The following is a 22,440-nucleotide window of genomic DNA, read 5'->3' on the forward strand; positions in this document are numbered from 1 at the left end:
CATGCTTGGTCGCAGAGCCGTCTCAAGCAATTTGGGGCTCTTTTGCTTGATATTTATTAAAATTAAATATCTAGTACCAAAATATTTAATAAAATAACAATGAAACATTTTATTTTTCAAGTATACGTAAATTCTTAGGGATTTGATTGGTGGGTCAATCTTATGGCATTAGGCATAGCATTTCTATTTCTTTCATGGAGAGCACATTTATTAGTTTTCAACTTTTATTATCGACTATCTAGCTTAGTCCCTAGCTTTTTGATAAATATGTTAGTAATTTTCTACAATAAGGCAATTTTAAAAATATACATAGCAGTAATCGTGTGAGAGAAATTGTTGGTTCTTCGGGACCCTCTCAGGATGGGAGAACTGGGCACGTGCCCCGTGTGCCCTTAATGTAAAAACGGTAATGATTGGTCGCCGTTGTCAAATATCGGTCAAAGGTATTTGTAACATTTTATTTAATTAATGATATCAAACACTTAAAAACGAATCCGGCGTGCGCTTTGAAAAATATTTATTGTAACGAAGTAACAGGTTTCACCATAATCAATGTTATCGCCGTAATCGCTAGCAAAAAACAGATATACCTCGATAAGAACGCACAATGTGGCTATCACGAATTTATCTAGACCTGCTTTCATTATCTTATCGAGTAATACTGCCCTTTATTTTATAAGCATACGTTAGGCATGCGTTGGGTGTGCCAGAAGAACAATTAATATACCTGAGCTATATGTGAGGAATATGTTATATTAAGTGTTATGACATAGTGTTGTGCAAAGAAAGGCGAACTATAATCACTGTATAAAGTTTACATTGTAATAAGTGCATTGTAAGTATATTACTTTTATTTGTTTAATTGTGACTATATTTACTCAAGGTAGTATTCATAATTTAGTCCTTCTTATAACGTTGATTGTGTTTCTAGTTAATACTTTACTCTTTAAAGTAATCAATGAAAACAAAGGAATATTTAATTTTTAATTATAGCTGAGCAAAGACGAACATTACTTAGAATATATAGAAGTTTATTTTCATAATCAATTACCTATGATTATTTGCTTTAAAGAGTAGGACTACTTTCTCATTAGGCGCTTTTTATATGAGATTTTTACTTGTTTCAACATCACGCGCTAAATTTCAATGTTATCAATAATAATTATGCAAATGTGATTGCTTTTATTTGTCGTTTCAGTAGTCATGCATGTTGCAATACGAATATTAGGAGTATAATATTGTAAATAAGTACGACCTTAAGATACTTAGTACTTAAATTAGGTTATGTGTTTTATGATAATGGCTCACGATATTTACAATTGCTATGAAACTGAAGGTCATCATAGATTGTGTTATTTATGTATTGAAAAACCAGCCATACAAAAAACAAAGGTGTTCATCACATAATACACATATAATTTTACCTAAAGTATTTATATGAATAGTTAAACTGGTAATGAGTCAAACATAACTTTTTAATAGTAAGGTTATTAATTAGTTAGGCGGACTGGCAAATGATAGATGATACCTCCTGGTGGTAAGCGATCAACACCGCCCATAGACATAAACGATGAAAGAAATATAAAAAAAATCCTCACATGCGCCTCCAACCTTGGGAGATAATATGCCCGTTGTGTTTGTGGTAACACTGACTCACACACCCTTCAAACCGAAACACAACACTACTAAGTATTATGTCGCGGTAGAATATCTAATGAGAGGGCAGAACCTACCAAGACGAGTTTGCACAAAGCCCTACCAACAAATGTTTAATGTTTATCAATTTAATAAGACCTAATTTTGATTTGGTTTAAAAAAACAGTTACATTTGACGACAGGAAATCTCTGTAGATACAGTTAGATACTAACGATGATTCACCCAGTGAAATTAATTACGTAGCTAGTGGCAGAAGTTTAAGTGGCTAGATATGCACACCTTTATGAATCATCTTGGCAGGAATCAACATTGTAAAGAAAAAATGGCTATTTGTAGATAACCTCTTCCTGCACTGGAAATACGTAAATCATTTTAATTTATTTGTTCACTATGAATAATTTACACTATCTATGATAATAAAGAGGTTAGTTAGAAAAAGGCTATAGATTTCCACGTGGGTGAAATTGCTGGACGAATATAACCTGTTACATTGTGTATTATTGTAAATCTGTACACAAAACGTTTTAGGAGAAATAGATGTAACGTTTGTATTTAACAATGCATTCAAGTGCACGTGTTAAAACCTCATTTATTTTTATTTATAACCAATTCGGAATGCTGTTATAATTATAAGCCTCATAGGGTCTTAATCATAATACGCAATTAATATATTCGTATAATGCTAACAAGTTGGTATCTACATTAAAATTGTCATTAGGCAATATTATTTTAAATTATTTAAACCCAGCCATGCACCACTGAATTTTCATCTGCTTAATTTGTGTTTATAATTCAACTCGTGCTCGGCGGTGAAGGTAAACGTCGTGAGGAAACCTGCATGTGTCTAATTTCAACGAAATTCTGGCAGAATTTCGTTGAAATTGTGTCATGTCATTCATGTGTATCCATCAACCGCATTGGAGCAGCGTAATGGAATATGGTCCAAATCTTCTCCTAAAAAATAGAGAGTGGAATGGAGAGGAGGCTTTAGCCCAGCAGTGGGAAATTTCCAGGCTGTTAATGTATGTAAAATGTATGTACCTTTACGATACTCATGAGAAAAATACTTCTTTTCATATTTTTGTTTAAAAGTGTTTATATTAGAATAAATAAGGCGTATTTTTATTTTAAATTATTAAAGCTACTTAAAGAAAATTTGCTACTAATCTTCAAATATAATAGCAAATAATTGTATTAAGCTTGATGAAGGTCTTTCTCTTGTCCTGTCTTTGTCAGTAAGTCTGCTACTCACTCATCATATATTGTACCGCCAAGTAGTAATACTTTGTATTTTCGTGTTACGGTTTTAAGAGTGAGTGAGTCAACATAACTAGTATCACAAGGGACACATATATATCTCAATTCCAAAGGTTATGTAAGAAATGGTTAAAATTGTATACGGCGCCAATGACTATGAACAGCGCTGTCCACTATCAGGTAGTAAAATTGTTCACCTACCGAAGTCATAAAAAAACTTAATACCAATTAATAACTAGGTTTACTATTGCTTACAGTTAAATCAATCATTCGTTAATTTTTAGTCGCTCCTTAATTTTTCTTTTGATAATCATAATACCTTCAAGTAGATAAGTTACATATACAAAGAATCTGAATGTCTGAACTCATTCGTCATTATTATTTATATCATAGCATGCGTATTCTTGGTGAAAATACAATACAATATAACGATGCATCAACACTATCGACAAGATAGTGTGTCGAAAAACACCAGCCATATTTATCAATCAGATAAAATACCTGAAACAGTTCGGAGACGGTCTAAAGTTTATTGAAAATGTATATTGAGTTATTTCCTTTTGGTTCTAGGTGGAGATTTGGTTATTTGTAATAAATGTATTTTAAATATGTACATAACCTTAAGTGAATTCCATTTTAGAATAAAGACATTCAAGTTTTTGATTGTTTTTTAAAATGCATTTTCAACTGAATTTAATTTTTTTATTTAAAAAGTAAAGGTTGGTTTTAAGGCCTGGCAGAGGCACACGCATAAGGTGTTCTTCCACCGAACCTTAATAAATTATACAGTTCTTGTTTATAGAAAGTGTAAAACAATTCATGTAAGTGATATCATTTCTTAGATTCCACTAGTGACAAATGACAATCAGACTCCACTTGCCGTTCCAAAAAATAATAATTGAAAAAGTCTGTGATCGTTTGCGTGAAATGGCGCGAAATATTACTTTCTTTTAGTTATTTTGTCTCGCTTACTTATAATAGATCCCATAACGATACTTTGAATTTTATTATTATGGGTCCTTGTTTCTTGGTAGAGAACCCGATATATGTATGTAAGATTTGCTTTAAATAGATTGTAATACAAATTGTAATGTAACTGTCAGATAATGACTATTATTATTTATTTATATTTTAGTTTATTTCTTATATAGAAACAGTATGTAAAACTCCCACTGCTTTATATTTTTCTCACAACACTGCCCCACTGAGTATTGCTGAGTGTGTATTTGGCTTAATAGAACGACGTATTCTAGACGTCTTGACGTATTACGAGGATATCTACTTTGCCATCTCGGTTTGTTGGACTAAACGATCCGACGCATAATATGCCGACATTCAAGTGAAACGAATTCGATACAAGCGATAATCCATAATTATGAATTCTACATATTTTATAGGATTTCTAAAACAAGACTCATTCGAGCCGGCGAAGAACTTGTTTATTTAATTTTCGTCCTTTTGTTGCAGACCGTCACCATGTTTTGGTTGGTGATGTTAATGTCAGCTGCCACGAGCTGTGTGCATGCACAGTTGACGGCTCAAACGAGTGTAGCTCCCGACCTCAGAGAATGTTACACAGATATCATGTTAATAAACAGAAACAACCTACCACCAACATCAATGTCTGTTTTAATAGATATAATCACTAAAATTGAGGACAATCCCAATGTTAACATGGATTTGAGGCAATTGGTTGTTATATTACTTCAAACGTAAGTTAAACAAATTATTTCAAGATTTTGTGAATTTCCTACAATTTTTATAATTTATATTGTGCCTAAATGACCGCTGCTATTGCGATAAAGCCGACTGTTGTAACACAAGCGACGTTTGTACTTATCTTCCATTTTCTCTATGTTTATCTATTTTCTTTACCTGCAGTTTAGACGCCTAGACCTTAAAATTTTGCTACCTAAGTCCCTCAACTAGCTTTAATAAGCTCGAAGTCATTAATGTATTAAATAACGTATCCATGTTTTAAAAAAGGAATGGGTTCTCAACTTAGATTTATATTTTACAGATACAGACAAGATGGTATTGAATACCATCAACCAGGAGCCAACATAGTGTCATCGTCCGTGTTGCCATTCGCACCTACTTCCCATTCATTTTATCGTAACAAGTTGCTTCTTACGAAAATTATTCCAGGCAATTTGCAAGTTTTGTCCAATAACACTATAAATTCTGCTTTAAAGGTAAAACATAATATAATTATATTATTTTAAAAACATTTGTTTTCCCGAAATTACTACACATGCATGTGTGGTCATGTGTGTCTGTGTGTGTGTAATTTGGCGTCGTTTTATTTATATCTTATATTATGCCTGCCTGATTCCTTCCGGTCGGTTTTTTCCGGATTATTTTAGAGTCCTATACAAATCCCTGAATTTACCAGATACATAACTGTTTTTTGGCTAACTTGTCAATATATTTCATTTCACAAATGAAACTGATCTATTTAATTTCAGTATAATTTAGCGATAGGAAAAGGTTGTTTGCGATATTTAAAACATTATAATTATTGAATATTGTTTTGTAGTGTGCTCTACATAATATGATATCAACAACAATCGATGCTCGCATTCGTGGAAATGAAAATACTTGTAATACATTAGCGCAGTATCGCGACTTGAGGACCATTCGTGATGTTTCACGTCATGCTATGAAAGATGATGTTGAAATTTTGGATCTCTCTAAATTGTAAGTACCTACTAGTTATGTAGAAATTAGTAATATAAATTGTAAGAAATCAAATAAGTTGACTAACATATTTATTGTTTTAGAAATTCCGCAGATAAAAACGGCCAAATGAGACAATTTAATCCGAAAGACGATATCGAATATACCGATCTAAATGGGGTAAAATCTGAACGTCAGTTACTAGGAGAGAGTCAATGTCCAATTCTTGGTGGGGTCGTTAACACACCATGGGGTGCTGTGTCTGCTGGTAATGTCCTGGCGGGTATAGCTGGTGGAGCACAATTCCAAACGATACCAATTTTGGAACTAGCTAAGGGTTCTATAATAAACGATCCGAATATCCAACAATTTGTTACTTCTACGTTTCCAACCACGTTAACAGGTAAAATTATTATTATTTCATTATTATTACACGTATTACTATTGATTATTAAATAAAAATGACGTAACATTTCTCGTATTTCAGGAGATTTAGCTGAAGCTGTTCTTATTCAAAATATAGAAAGAGGCAGTACCTCTATATCGATCGGTGCAGCTGGTAATTGGAACTCAACACAAGCTCAGAGATATTATATGCTTAGCAGTCGAACTAATATTGAAATGTCTGATCCTGAAATACGTGGTGGCATGGATGGATTCATATTAGGCAACCTTGTGAATTCTGCATTACAGGGATCATCATTAAAACTGTCACAGCTTCTTGATATGTATTACTCTGCAAGGGTTAGTTTTATTAAGATTTTTTTGCCACCAGATATCTTTCAAAGTGTTTTCGTAAAATATTCTTAGGTTTTTTACTGATCATTAAACAGTAATAGAATAGTCGGTCCTGACAAAGATAGTCCAAGATATCAATGCAATTTTGGTCACTTCTTATGTGAACAATTTTACTTATAAAAATAATACATACTCTGCATCAATAGGTTTGAGAATCAAGTGTTTTTTTTTTTAGAAAAAGCACAGACTATAATTATAGCATATTATAAGGTTAATAATAAATAAAAATATGTATTACTATCATACTAAATCTCTCGTATGGACTATGTATGAATAATTTATACATATTTAATATTGTAAGTGTATACGATATAGTGACTCTCTGTGTTACCCAATTTACTATAATTACTCAAAACATCTATTAGCTTATAGATCTTTGTCAAAGGGTAAACTGTTTTCAGAATGGAGTGTTCGATTCAACTCGCAGAGCTTGTAATCGAAGAAATCTACTTCAAGAACTCGTAACAAATACTAATTTAGTTGCTGAAACCTACGCGTTTGCTGCTGCTCTAGACACAAATATACCCCTACGTGGAACAATTATCGGAGGCTTAGAACAACCAGTTAACAGTGCTGTTACTAATTTTCAAAGTTACGTAAGTAAGTATCGGGTTTTGACAAAAACTAATATTTTAATACATTAAATGATTCATTTGGGTTATTTATCGATGAAAAGAGTTCTCGACGGGATCCAACGCGACGAAAAGAGTCGTCAATGTCTGATATTAAATACTGACGATGATTGGTTCTTAGGCTTTCATATCGAACATTATACGATATACAACGCAAATGAAATTGCAACACATATGAATGAACGTAAAAATATTAAATAAAATATTAAACAATTTTCAATATTTTCAGGCAACAATCTAAACGATTTAAGCTGTTTCTCTACTGATATAAGTTCAAATAACTACAGACTCAAGACAAATCTTTACTTGGTGGTCGATTCATCCTGGCAGTATCAGACCATATATCCAGCTATCTCCTTCATTCTCGATAACATAGAAGTTGGAAAGTTTGGATCAAGTGTTACTTTACTGAGTGCTTTCGACGGAAATGTTATAATAAATAAAACCTTTTCTCTGGCTGATTTTCACACAGAATATACAATGGCGAGACATCAATCACGTAAGTTGACTTTCTTTTTAATATGTTTTTACCCCAAAAAATAGTCAAAACACCCCATGAGATATTATATTTCACGTGTGTGATCAAACAAAAGTGCACTTTCTATTTATATTTAATAACGTAGGTACATGATAAATGCATTTTGTAAATAGCGTACTATGAGTTTTATTCTTATAAGTAAAGTTATTTACATAAAAAGTTAAGAGTAGAGTACAGCAACATCCTAGTACTGAATTTCGTTTTATTTTCTGCATTAAAATACTACTACACAAAAATCAGTAAGTGCAGAAAAACAAAGTAAAGTAGAAAGAAATCTTCTTTTCTTCTTAAATATTCGAATCTTATAAAGACACAGATCACTCTTAAATGAGAAGACTATGTTATTGTAACGTTCATTATACTATTATGATATATTACAAGTACTTCTGTTTTTCCTCTTTTTTTGTGTACATTAACAGAGGATAATATATAGATAATATAATTGTATTTAATTTTAATTTTTTTTTTTGTATTATCTGGAGTGATACACTATTTGGCTGGACATGTTTTTGAAACTACTTGGATCTTATTAGGCTGATTGGATTCACTGGCGCTTATTTTTTTACACATGACACTTTTTCTTGGTATTCAAAATACTTCTTGAGAATATTCATCTTTTTACACGATAATATCACATATCAGCAGTTTTCATCTAATCATGCAATCATCATGCAACTGTTTTATTTATAATTCCTGACCTATTAAATAGGACCTGTCAATAGAGTTTGTATGGACGACGCTTGTCGATGTACCCGCTGTGTATAGTAAAGCGTTTGTAAAGGCTACTAGTCTTTCCCTCTTGATTAATCGTCTAGTCGATTGAAAGAAATTTCAGACCTTTTGCTGTGATCATTCACTTTGAAGTCACAGTACTGGGAATGGTCTTCGTGGATGAATGTGATGACCCTTGCTGTAGGAGTCAAGCTCATTAAATCCAATAATTGGATTACATTATTAAAAATTTAATCTACGAACATACGTAAAATGAACTTTTCTCATAAGTTAAAATTTTTAAATCATGTTTAATAATATGCGTTTACAAAGAAAAACACAAATACCCACTTGAGAAGGCATTCTGAGTGGAATACTTGCAAGGTATTTGGAAACACTTAAGATAACACGATACTATGCAATTTATCGCATCATTAAACATATAAATAACTATTAGACTAAAGATCAATAAATTACCCATAAATCCGAAATTGAATTTTAAATGAAAATATACTTCATGAAAGTGCCTAGGATGTTAAAAAACTTATTAATCGTTATATTACATGATTTATAGAATGTAATATTTATATACATCAAATATATCCATTTATTAATCCTGCATCAACGAAGTAGACGTATTTTTATAATATATTCATTCTTATATACTTTTATTAATTTGTCTTATTTATTATGATTTGTCCTAGGTGTCCAATGATGTGTAGCTTTGAAGTTCGACTAGTCTCTCTCTCTCTTTTTCTCTCCCTCTTTCTATACGAAGTCATTAGAAGTGCATGGTTTAACTTATCTTATTGTGAATAGCTGGTGTCAATATATTTTTTTAAACTCAACAAGAAATCATTTTTCCACCTTTCAAACCGGAACACAGCAATACTAACTGTTGCTGTTTGAAGGTAGAATATCTGATGAGTTGATGGTACCTACCCTGACGGGCTTGCACAAAGCCCTACCACCAAGTAACATATTCGCAGATTCAACAATTACTGTGTTTTATTTTTTAACATTAAGCCGGTTCTAAAATTAAATTCAATATTAAATTGGATATTGGTATTGTAGGAATTGCATTCTACATTATAATTCATACATGCGTCGACGTCCAGAGACGCGCTCCGACTAAATTAAAAACCAAATTCGGGAGCTATTTATACTACGCGAAAATCGGCAAGCGCACACGGCGCTTACCCAGCGCGCTCTATCGGACTTTCGTGTCAACACACGAAATGAACATACGAAATTGCGGCGTCGTCATTGGTCGAAAAATCGAACATTTAATTCGTAGTTTAATTTCCAAAATATTTTCAATTGTAATGTATAACTTTTAATTGGCTGAATCATAATTTTTATCATTGTAAATTTTGTAACTTTATTCTTAAATTATTCTTAGATTTTGTATATATATCGACACATTTTTGAAATAAAATCATTCCGATCCGACCAGCAAGAAAGTGTTCTTTTACTCAAGAAATAGTAACAACAAGTAAGCTAGGGACCAGTACCCCTACAGTATTATAACTTTTTCAGATTCATTTCATTACTTCAAAACTGTTTCAAAACGTTTTGACCGATCACCATGACCTTATTAGTATTAAATATAGTATGTTTTTTTTAGTACTCAGCGGTGTGAATCTTGAAACAGCATTAACAAATATTCGAATTATGATGCAAAGTGAACTAGAAAATGAACGAACAGCAAACTACGTTGGCGGGAACTCTACAGTCATTCTCTTTTTACTCAGCTCCAGTGTTCAAAATACTCAATTGACTTGGGAACAAGCAAGAATTTTAAATGAAACTGTACCAGGTAATATCATAATAATCTGTTTCGAAAACTTAGAGAAAAAAATAAGTATTATCTGTGATCTGTATAGAAAAGTACCTATCATAAAATATATCTAAATACTTACTGTATTTATTATGTATAAGTCGAATCAATAATAATTCTACAGTTTTTGAAATTCGATTAATAACTAATGTAAGTTGTTGTTGAGATGTTGATTAACCGCTTATAATTAATTAACTTCACACTTTGAAATTTTATTTAAAGAAAATAACTACTTTTATTTCAGATTTAAGGATGTTGTTCGCTACAGCAACGAACCAGTACGATAATCTCTGGACTTTAGTACGAGATGTACACAATGATATTCGGACCATATCTTTAAATTCTGATGGCAATAATGCAGCGGCTGCGATGAATACTGTACTTGCAAGTATCGAACAAGGTAAAAACAGTTTGAAAAGATAGGCTTTGCTTTTACTCGACGATTTTCACATTAGTATGCCAGTCGTGGCCAAATAATTTGGAACGTAATTTTAATTTTTTATTTCTCATAACTTTCTCCTTTGTCTTTGATAAAATATGAGTTAACACACCATTTATTTATAAAACATTATCTCCTTCAATCATTGTATACGGCTGAGCAGCAATGTATTATTAATAATGAACACAATATAATACATGATAATAAACTATGGAAATTCACATTCACATGAGAAATGCAATTTGCTTAAACTATTACCTGCTGTATAATCCTAATAACATAAGAATCCAATCAATAAATAATATAAAATACAATGATATCTTGTAGTTGGACGAAGAATAGTGAACCCCCTGTGTGGATCAACTTATAATTCTGAATCAACATCGGGCACGAGGCAGTTCGATGATTATCTAGAACCGGGCTCCGTAAATTATTATTCCATCAGTCCCAATTATTTTTATGGAGGGAACGGTAACAGGAGAGTTCGGATTGTAAGGATTAATGCAGGAATGGGCAGTCTCGTAGTTTGCTACTCACGTTTCGTAAGGCAACCGAGGTGAGTTCTTGATTTTAGGATTTTATATCTACTGCCGATGAAATTCTCTGGTTTGAACAATCAGTTTCATTTTCCATGACAATAATATTTACCGAATTGAAAGTTCAGTTGTGTTAACCATTACGCGATCAAATTATAATAATATTGAAACGTATCGATATGATTTATGATAACACGATGTCAATGAAACTAATTTATTTTCTAGTCAAAACTCAACTAGTACTGGTCAAGGTGAAAGTGATGTGATATGTCAAACTTTGGCGAGTACTGGAAACGTCGAGATCGATCTGCAGAATCCTTGTGACGGACGTTGGACAATCGGTTCTTGTCCATTCTTTTACATATCTGTATCGTCACTTGTGCCTGCAACAACAACAACTTTTACTTCAATTTGTACAGGTATTTAAATACTTATTATCTTTTTTTTTAATTGGTTCTACTCAAAGTAAGGATATTGTCCTTCTGACCGATTTCGGCAACGGCTTGCCTCATGAGCTATAAGTCATCTAGGATATAGTGGACAGATACTTATGCACTATTTATTCACTCACTTTTTTCTTTTCTTATTAATTTCTTATACTTTTCATGCTTAAAAGTGCGATTTAATTTAAAATTTTGAGTTAAATATCTTCGCTAACATCGGGTGTCACACGACACCAAGTATTTTTTTTTTCTTAATGTACAGACACACGTTATAGTTTAATTTTTTGTATCGATAATAATAATGTAAAGGTTTATAAATATATTAATTGTTTCTTTCAGATAATGCTTGCAGATTCCCATACAATATAAGGTATCAAGTTCAAATTAATGACTTCGGATGTTACAGCGGTTGTGGCAGAGTTGGTTTTAGTATTGTCCTTTTAATTTTCACTTATCTTCTAAATTATTTTTAAAGATGTATAGTGTATACCTATAAAATTTATTCTACGTAACATTCCTACCGAATTTAATTTTGTTTTAATTTGTAATTATATTATGTTATAAAATGATAATGATAAAAGTCTTATATAATGATTAATGAAAAACACTGAGCTCTTAAATTTTGCGTGATAAAAATATCACAGTTAGGTACGATGTTATGTAATTAAGAATACCTTATTTTAAAGCAAGTTTATTTATTTGACAAGATTACCTTATTTACTGGTTCGAGGGGTAATTATTTTTTTTTTACACATTGTACTTTGCACAATTTCTATTGAAATTTACGTATTTTTAATGTAGGCATAATAATTTAGTTAGGTACCTAATTATTAAAAATTGCATATTTTTGTAAAATAAGTATCTGTTGAGTTTTATATTATTGTAAAAGTTTACACATAATTTATAAAAAATAAAATGTTGTCTGTTTGAGATTAATCATATTTTCAAAACAAATATAATAAAAAAAACATATATGTTAGGAGTTTGACAGCCACAGCCATAAAAAACGCATATTGGATATCATCATTATTTGATATATAAACATTACATTATGATAACCATAAGATACCCATGAGTTATATATATATCGTATAGCCACTGCAACAATATTACCAACATCCCACCGTTTTTATAACCAACACACACAATATTGAGAAATAATAATAATTGACACTAATAGTTTTCTAGTCTGTTACCAAATCAAAAATAATACTTATCTAGTTTTATTAATAATTATTTTAAGCTGGTAACATTTACCATAATCGTTTGTTCATTGTTTAAATCTTTGGTATTTAATTATAATAATGTTACAATTTAAATCAAGCTTCAAATATACATAACATGTCTTAGTATCAATATACCCTAAATGTCTATTTTCATTTGTTTTATTTTACTATTTTGTATAATTTACAGGTTGGAGATGATTTTACAATTTTTACAATAAAATATAATTCGTACAATAAATATTTTATTAATGCCCAGTGAATATTATCAAACGATTTGTTTTCCTTACAGATAGTAAAATTGTTTTGTTAGTTTCGAAGTCATTTAATATATTGTGACGTTTCAGACGAGCTTTCAGAAATGTCTTTACATATTTGTTACCTTTAACTCGAATACGATTGATTATATCTAATATATCAATGTACTCACTCTAATGACTATTTTTAAGATTTGTTATAGAAACTAGGAAATGTAGGACGCAGGCTTAATTACTGAACAAGGCAAACAATATTAGCTCAGACCTAATAAAATTAAAGAGGGTCATAACTAATCTATGGGTCTATAACTCATTAGGCTTTTCTAACGACGATATGACCAAACTCAATAAGGTACTATCAAGGTGGGGAACAAAATATGTTGAATCTGAATTACTAAAATGTTGATAGAATCTATAACTAAACTTAAAATATAATTTATCATATCAAATTTATTAAATTTATTTATTTAACATTAAATGAATGCCTTCTTGGGTGCTTGTTGTTAGTTTACACACAAAAACTTTGAAAGTGACTTAAGATAAAGAAACTGAAATGCATGTATTAACATTTCCTAGAATAATTTAAAACATATTTCAAATTTTTCTTTCAAGTAACAAATGCTTTGATTAATATATTATAAGCGACACTGATAATAAGTTACCCAGCATCAATGATTTTACAATGTATATTTTTAGATGTAAAATACCATATCCAAAACTAAATCCAAACTACGTGCTTCGTTTTAAATTCAATTATAATTTTATTTTAATCGTTTGTGCTTAGAGTACGAATCAAATGCAATTTAACTTACCTATACTAACGTTTTGAGTTATTTTAATAGCTTTCCCTAAAACAGATGACTACTATCTAGTCAAATGTCACTGTCAAAGTCAAAGTATAATTGACATTTATCAAGTCATTCAGAGTTTCATGATTTAGGAGGAAATAATTATTAAAATAAATGTCTGGAGAAGATTGCGAGTCCTTCGATCGAGGGGATGCTGATGGGCAGAAGCCCGATAAAATGTTTACATTAAAAAAGTGGAACGCAGTGGCAATGTGGAGCTGGGATGTCGAATGCGATACTTGTGCAATTTGCCGCGTTCAAGTCATGGGTGAGTTTGTTTACAATACAAAGATCTATTAATACTAACCGAAACTATTGAATTTTATTGTTTTTATTAGTATATCTTACTCCTTACAATAAAATTCTCGTTTAGTAACAAGTAATATAACACAAATCCACTGAAGAAAACACATTTTCAACATTACATATTTATTTAAATAATACAATGGTAATGTATAAAATTTATAAATTTATATTCTATAAACACTACTTAAATACATTAAACGTTATAAAATAAATTTAAATCCAATAATGTTAAATTACAATTTCCTATAATATACAATTTACTATTATATGTAGTTAAAATAAAATTAACAATATTATTTTTAGACTTTATTATGCAGAATAGTGTTGGTTAAATAAATAACAATAATGTTATGCATATTATTTTTCATTTCATAACACTGGTTTTCTCTAATAAATGTTAACTTGGTATTAGTGTTTTTGTGGGTTGCTACTATTTGCATAAAGCGGACTTTTTATGTCTCAAAAACAAATCATGTTCATTAAAAAATCTTGAAATTATTGCTCACGTAAAATTTTTAAAAAACAAATATTATATTCAATCTCCTATGGCCTCGTAATTCTAGAGATTCTAACTGATCCTTGTTTATTATTCCTTAAGTTTCATGTGAAAAGAGAATCATATACATAAACAAGTTCTCAATAATTTAACCCATAAGTACATATAAAAAAAAAAATATGATTATATCTTAATGCAAAACTATTTCAAGACAGAGTTTCTTCAAAATGAGACAAAAATAGTTGTTGTATTATCTATATAGTTGTCTATTTTCTTAAATTAAAAGAAATTCACCATATTTTTACTATTAAGAAGTTTACGATATTCTATGACAAGCTTTAGTATTATTAATAGTGTAAGAATTTTCTGCGACATCTATAATCCACAGATTCCACAATTTCTGTCTGGATACCTTTATGTCGATTTTTGTTACGATTAGTTCTATGTTTTCTGATAAAGTATTAAGCAGATAGATATTTTTCCAATTAACAATATTTGTTTGATTATGCAGATTTTATACAAAGAGGGAGCTACTTTTAAATCTAGAAGACTATACTACTCATATTACTTTTAGTAAGATTCAAGATTTATGTATTTGGATAGGTGCCACTCTTTAGTCATTTATACAGTCACTAAACTAAAGTGTTGAGAGATCAGATATATAAAAAAAATATAATATGTTTCACTCAAAAAATATCTGTGATTATAGAAAACTCTTATTCATGAAAATTATATTTATTGATAAAATATTTATAGCCAGGTAAGGTGGATAGAATCTGTCCCCCTAGAATTGCCGGTGCCAAATTATGAACACAGATTGACTACTTTTAAGTACTTAATAAACTAACACTTTAATAAAGAAACAAATTTTTCTAATATACATAAATAGATAGAAAAATAATGACATTTACCGAAAATAAGTGAATATTGTAAAAAAAATTACTCTTCCTAGCAACAACTCAACATGGATACTCTGTATGTGTAGTAGACCATTTATTTGTCTTCTTTATTTAAAATAACATTTTAAGAAAAAATCCCTGTTTAGTTAATATCCTTCTGGAGGCTTTCATGGTTTACCCAAGAATAAAATCCTGGCCATGCAATGTTCATTGATTAAAATATTAACAGAACTATATAATAAAACTGCTATGATTAAAGCTAATTTAATAGGGCCCACTTTTTAACTGTTACTTATTAAATTGTAGAGAAGTAGGTAATTACATGGTACCTTTTCAAAATGAAAACTATTCTCATGTTACATTACTCTCTTAATAATGAATTATGTAATTTTTACTAGTACACATACATAAAATATAGATAATATTTAGCAGCCACTTGGAAGTGGCTTTATATTTACAATAGAACTCATCCTACGAGATCTCGCTTTTCTTCCAGTCATTTTATTTTCAATTTGCTCAAGACTTTTTCCTCGAGTTTCTGGAACACATACCACGACAAAAAATAAACCAACAAAGCAAATACAACCAAACAACCAAAATGTCCCTGCTGGGCCAATGGCAACTAAAATATTATAGAATGTCTTTGTTACTATAAATGTGCATAGCCAATTAAAAGCGGTGCATATTGACGCAGCTCCTCCTCTTATTTTTGCGGGTAAAATTTCACCCATCATTAGCCATGGTATTGGTCCAAAAGCCAAAGAAAAACCGAGTAAATAGACCATGATGCTAGTTAAAGGAAGCCAACCTAATTTAGATACGTCTACGTGTAAATTGTCACGGATGTAAAGAAATGTTCCTAAAACTATTAATGTCACAGTCATGGTTACAGATGATATATACAGTAATATTTTACGACCAGTTCTGTCAATAAGAGCTGTAGCGAGAAATGTCGAAATGAAATTTACCAATCCAACAATAATTGTAGACAAATGTTTATCAACAGAACTCCCAGACATTTGAAATATTTTTGCCGTATAAAATATTACAGCATTTATACCCGATAATTGTTGAAAAAGCATAAGTCCTAAGCATATAAATATTGCTTTCATATACTTCATGCTCAAAATATCCTTAAATGAAGAGTCATTTTTTACTTCTGCATCGCATAAAGCTATATCACGCATTTCGTTATCAATTTTAGTATTAGCACCTCGAAGCCATTGTAATGCTTTACGCGCTTCTTCAGTCCGACCGCGAGATATGTACCAACGAGGCGTTTCAGGGATCATAAACATAAGTAACAAGAAAGGAATGGGAAGAGCTGATCCTAAGTAAGCAAGTTCAAACCAATCAAGATATTTTCCAGCTACGTAACAAATAAGTATACCAATATTTCCAATAGCAGTCGGAAACAGCCCTAAGGTCCCACGGACCTCAGGTTGGATTGTTTCGCCGAGATAGACTGGGAAAGCTAATGATCCGATACCGACACACACTCCGCATATAGCTCGACCAGCTAATACTAAGTGAACAATTTTAGCTGTGGCTATTAACATCCATCCAATGAAGAAAGGAATTGCTGTCATGAGTATTGTTTTGCGTCGACCGATGTAATCTACCAAAGGTCCTCCTAATATTCCTCCCGCTAATGCAGCTAAAGGCATGAGGCCTCCAACCCAACTTGCCTGAAACAGAACAACGTGAAGTTATACTCTATATACGGAATGTTAATGTTAGATACATTGTTGCAAGTTGCAAAATAATGATCTTGAACGTGCAATGGAAGTTCTGATGTATAGAATATATCAAAATTGATATTGATATATCATTTTGAGATTTATAGACTTCAAAATCGGTTGATCGATCAGGAAGAGGTTAGGCACATATGTTTATGTGCCTAACCGACTCAGGAGTCGAACGTTAGCCTGAAGTTGGCTGATGCTGAAGCCGAAGGTTTTAACAACTGGTAATAGTTTTGAAATTTTAGTAACTGTTTTTACTAAAATTTCAATGTGATTTGTGGTTCTAGAAGAAAAAAAAACAATTCTTAGTACATACTTCTTCTTCAGAAATAGATATTCTTGTACTATTTTCCATTTTCACTAAAGCTGGTGACGTGTAAGCTGATGAAAACCCAATAATCATTGATCCCATCGAAACAGCAACGGCAGCCAGTATCTGGAAACTTATAAATTATTTAATGTCTGTTTCTTCTATATTATGTATGAAGTCTTAATTAATCATTATGATATTTTTTTATCAGTCTTAAGTATCACAAGCGCCCAGTTGTATGCAGAGTACTTTCGATTTACTCCCCTTTCAAAAAAAACTATATATATAATCTATGACTCCTCACTGATGGTTTAAGTCATGACCATCATTGGCTAAACCAAAAAGCAACGCGCTCGGGATATTTGCCGGCACCCCGGATTAAAACCGGCTTGATATTTATATATTAAATATAAGTACTTACTTATATTTAACATTTCGTCGTTGCGCCTGCGAAAGTGGCTATGTTATTTTTTTTATTTTTAGATTGTTATGCCGTTATAATCGTTATTTCAATACGCTCGTAATGTGTAAACTGTTTTGTGATAATTTAGCTATGTGACGTTCATACATCGAAAGCTACATAAATTGAAATAACGATTAAATCGGCATAAAAAACTAAAAATACGAAAAAAAACACAGCGACTTTTGCAGGCGCAACGACCATTTATAGTTTAGAACCCAGTTAGTGAATTCGTAGAATGGCGATATTTTATTAGCAATTACGCCTTTAACTTAGTGACGTCAAAACTTTAATAAATAATAATAATATTCCGCAATATTAATGAACGACTGATAGAAGTCGTAATTACTTGGTTACTGTAAAGAAAAGGCTATAGATATTTTATTTTTAAATAAAGAAAAAAATATTTGTCCAATCAAATATAAATAAATTAATTTATTTTGTCAAATATTGCATCATATTCGCAAAGTATTATATATATGGCGAATAACTATTCGTTGTACGCGAGTTTATACAAGCGATAATCTTCAAGTCGTTAGTCACGTGCTTATTTTCAAACAGGCCAAAAATTATTAACCGCCAGGCAGTCGTTTAATCGAATAATTTCTTATGGTTCCATAGCCACCGTAAAATACAAATTCGCTTCCTCGATTTAGCTAACATAAAATCGTAATATTTGTTACAAAGTTCATTTAGTTTGAAGTTTCTATAATTACACATGTTAATATATCGTTTATTTTTATTGTCATACATGTAGATAAAATAATCAATAATTGTATAGACATATGTATATATAAATTCTGCCACATGTGTATTCCATCAACCCGCATTGAAGCAGCGTGGTGGAATATGTTCCAAACCTTCTCCTCAAAATGGAGAGGAGGTCTTAGCCCAGCACTGGGAAATTTACAGGCTGTTAATGTAATACACATATACATATACATAGGTGTGTAGGTGTGTAAGTATGTATGTATAACAAGACGATTAATTTAATATGGACTTCTAAAAACAACATATGAACAGTTGTTATTTTTCAACGTCTAATAAAGAAGGCTGATAATTATTTTTACTTTATTATTTGTCCCTAAACAAATAGGTTTTTTTGATTTTTTAATTTATTTTTCTGTTTAATTTCGGTTTTCTTTTCTTGTTAACAATTACTTATCCAATTGTCATTAAAATATCATAGTAATGATTTATGAGTGAACAGTAGTGTAACTTCAGCACGGAAACCGTGACTTTATCGCAGAATCATATATAATATAATAAAAAAAACAATCTATATCAGATCAAATTATTATACTTAGAACGTAGACGCGGATACATATAATGTGAATTGGAATACAGTTATTTAGATAATACTCAAATTTTTAACTAACAGAGCACAACAACGTCGAAAAAATCACATATCCGCACAAAAAATCACAAAAACACTCTAAAAACTGTAAGAACGTAAGTTGTCATTTTATGACGTTTGATTATTAGCGGATAAATGTTGTTTTATATAGTATTATAGTTAATTTTATCGTATATTTTACAAAATAATAGTATTTACTCCATCAATTTCATTCACCCATCGAGGGGATAAAATTTTATAAATTTGGCACGGGTAAAGCCACAGGTTCAGCCGGTTTATTGTATATTCTGAAAAAATGGGAATGTAATGATTTTTGTTTACACTAAGTGTATTCAGGATGACGTGATTGCTGGGAGGTGTGTACGAACCGCCTACGATCAATTTAAGCAATCATCAACAATCATTGTCTCCACTTACACGAGAGCCATTATTTAATCACATCTTGTGATCGATATTATTATTATTTTGTGTATGTATTACTGTAAAAGCTCGAACTACGGTAAATCTTAAGATTTTCCAGTAAAACCTAAGATTTACCAATTATGAATGGTAAATGTCCATAAAACTTTGGGATTCGAACTTTTACCATCATTCACTTGGTAAATCTTAGAATTTACATGTTTGGTTACGTTAGGTTGGAATGGTAAAAGATCGAAAAAATCGTCACTTTATAATAAATACTTACATTTACCAACTCATGTCGATAAACCTTAGGTTTTACGGGAAAATCTTAAGATTTACCTTAGTTCGAGCTTTTACAGTAACATATGCATTTATTCTAAACGTTTATTTGTGCATTATGGCAATCGCCTCATGGTCGTTACATATACAATATACATGCAATTTATTTCATTAAATGATATTTAAAAATTCGTCAAGTACATGCAATTTGAAAAGAAATATTGATAAAATTTGATACACATTTTTTTGTTTACGAATTGCGAAAGGATTTTTCGATGTTTTATTGGTCTTATAATTTTAAGATATATTGTTGAAATTATAAAATGTGAACTGTACGTACCTGTGAAAAGGTATATTTTGGTTTTTCATAATCACTACCACTCACAACGATACTATAGTGCGTGTCCGCTCTCATTAACATTTTCATTTTTGTTTTTTTTTTTTATTATATCTCGTAGAAAAAAAAATTTAGACTAAATACTTTTTGTATACACCAATCAATGTTAAACGTGCATGGAGCATCGAAGAAATGAGCACTGCTCGCGCGATCTTAGGGATTTATATGAGAACAAATTGATTGACAAAACTGATTGGCTTTCGAGGTTGCGTTACTCAAAAGGTTTCCACCTTAACATCGCATATTATTTAGCTATATTATTTTATCACACATATATATATATATACTTATAATACGTAAAAAAAATTACTGCATTTTTTGTTTCCTAAAATTCATTACATACAATATTCACTTGAGACATAAACTCACATATTGATTTGATAATTGATATTCTTGAATGTCTTATCCTATCTCTATGTATAAAATAATGTTTTTGACATGAAAATTACTGACCGTCTCGTCGAATCGGTATAAGACTATGACTGATAAACTCAGAGTCGTTTGTAGATTGTAAACTTTTCTTTTGATTTCCGTTGATCTTTCGCCCCCTTTTTTTTAAATGCCTAGCGAAGCGGGCGGGTTATAATAATGAACAATATGCAAATTCGTGTATGTTTTTTTGGTATATTTAATGCGATAATCATGGCAACAGCTTACAATCCTACAACTAAGAACTTATGACACGTTGGTAATATTATTTTCTATTTTTGCTAAATTTTGTGACCGGGACATACATAAACCAGAAACATAAAATGTAACCAAAACCAAAAAGAATTCACAAACTAGCTATGTAAAAAAAAGGATTTTTATTTTATATTTCTAGCCATTCCTGATCATGGACCCTATTATATTAAAGTGTAGGTAGTAAATGATCATTGCATCCTTAATTTTAAAACAATCAAACAAGACACGTAATAACATTCCTAGTGTTTCGCTGAACTTTGGATAACAATTATAAAATAATATAGGGTTGTTATTGTTAAAAGAAATTTGAATTATTTTAATATTACTTATTTATTGGTTTGGCTTGGAAAATTTTTCACCAACCCGCACTTAAGCAGCGTGGTGGAATAAACTCCAAACTTACCAGCCCAGCATTGGGACATTATCTATAACATATATTCGAAATACAACCGACAAGATTGTTTAAATTTTTTTGGCTAACTTATTAATATGGGTTATCTGTACAAACAGTCTTAATCAAGAGTGCAGGGGTGCAAAAATCCCGGGTGAAAGCTTTGGGGACAGATGTGATCAAGTCTTAGACCATCCGATTTTGTGCACCCGAGCGCTTGCTGTGAAAACGGGACTGTGTACAAGTCTATTACTTATATATTATATTTCTTGTATTATTATGCCCTTTTTTAATTAAACACTACAGAAAACAGGCTACTCTTACTTATAATAGAGAACAAGATTTAGTAAATATGTATTTGGAAAATTGCTCCTCGGAATGGCGTTGTAATCGTAACGGTCATTACAGAAATTAACGCATATGTTGTTTGTATAGAGTAACGGACTGCCGGTAAACACAATTTATGGACGCAATGAATGCTTTTAACATAAACAATTGACACATCTGATTATAATAGTTTCTTCACACGGCGGCACCGTCAAGTTATTTTTACAGCGCACATAAAAACCTTATTTGATTTGATTAATATACTGTTATTAATAATATATATACAACAAACAAATATAAGATATTATATACTTATTTATTATTGTAAATGTCTCGTCATGAAAAAAGTTGTCAACTAAACTCCTGAAAACTTAGAAAAGCTTTGAGTTCCTGACAAAGATGGCGCTAGGAGCGCTATAGTGCGCGCCGTGACTTAGTTATATAATTTTTTGATAGATGGCGCTCAACTCCATTTTAACAGAATACTTTAATATACGATACGGCATTGGCTATTGCATTGATCCTGCCA

The 22,440-nt window shown here is 31.0% G+C and overlaps 3 protein-coding genes across 3 annotated transcripts in view; 2 read left to right on the forward strand and 1 right to left on the reverse strand.

Moving 5' to 3' along the window:
* Positions 1-662: 662 nt before the first annotated feature.
* Positions 663-12,355, forward strand: LOC125066622. The gene is made up of 13 exons (XM_047674770.1): positions 663-835; positions 4,382-4,626; positions 4,935-5,109; positions 5,454-5,614; positions 5,698-5,996; positions 6,081-6,337; positions 6,793-6,991; positions 7,253-7,522; positions 9,900-10,091; positions 10,357-10,512; positions 10,879-11,107; positions 11,313-11,506; positions 11,870-12,355. The coding sequence occupies exons 2-13, from the start codon at positions 4,391-4,393 to the stop codon at positions 12,001-12,003; spliced, it is 2,502 nt and encodes an 833-aa protein (XP_047530726.1). The 5' UTR covers positions 663-835; positions 4,382-4,390; the 3' UTR covers positions 12,004-12,355.
* A 1,563-nt stretch (positions 12,356-13,918) lies between these two features.
* LOC125067902 (RING-box protein 2) overlaps positions 13,919-22,440 on the forward strand; it is a 31,837-nt gene continuing 23,315 nt past the window's right edge. The window contains exon 1 of the mRNA XM_047676800.1: positions 13,919-14,126. Coding sequence (XP_047532756.1) covers positions 13,973-14,126 — 154 coding nt within the window. The 5' untranslated portion in view covers positions 13,919-13,972. The remainder of the gene's footprint in view (positions 14,127-22,440) is intronic.
* Positions 14,458-20,620, reverse strand: LOC125067891 (facilitated trehalose transporter Tret1-like). The gene is made up of 3 exons (XM_047676790.1): positions 20,453-20,620; positions 17,621-17,740; positions 14,458-17,247 (listed from the first exon to the last, which is right to left on the reverse strand). The coding sequence occupies exons 1-3, from the start codon at positions 20,537-20,539 to the stop codon at positions 15,985-15,987; spliced, it is 1,470 nt and encodes a 489-aa protein (XP_047532746.1). The 5' UTR covers positions 20,540-20,620; the 3' UTR covers positions 14,458-15,984.

Source organism: Vanessa atalanta, chromosome 1 (assembly GCF_905147765.1).
Source record: "Vanessa atalanta chromosome 1, ilVanAtal1.2, whole genome shotgun sequence".
Lineage (NCBI taxonomy): Eukaryota > Metazoa > Arthropoda > Insecta > Lepidoptera > Nymphalidae > Vanessa > Vanessa atalanta.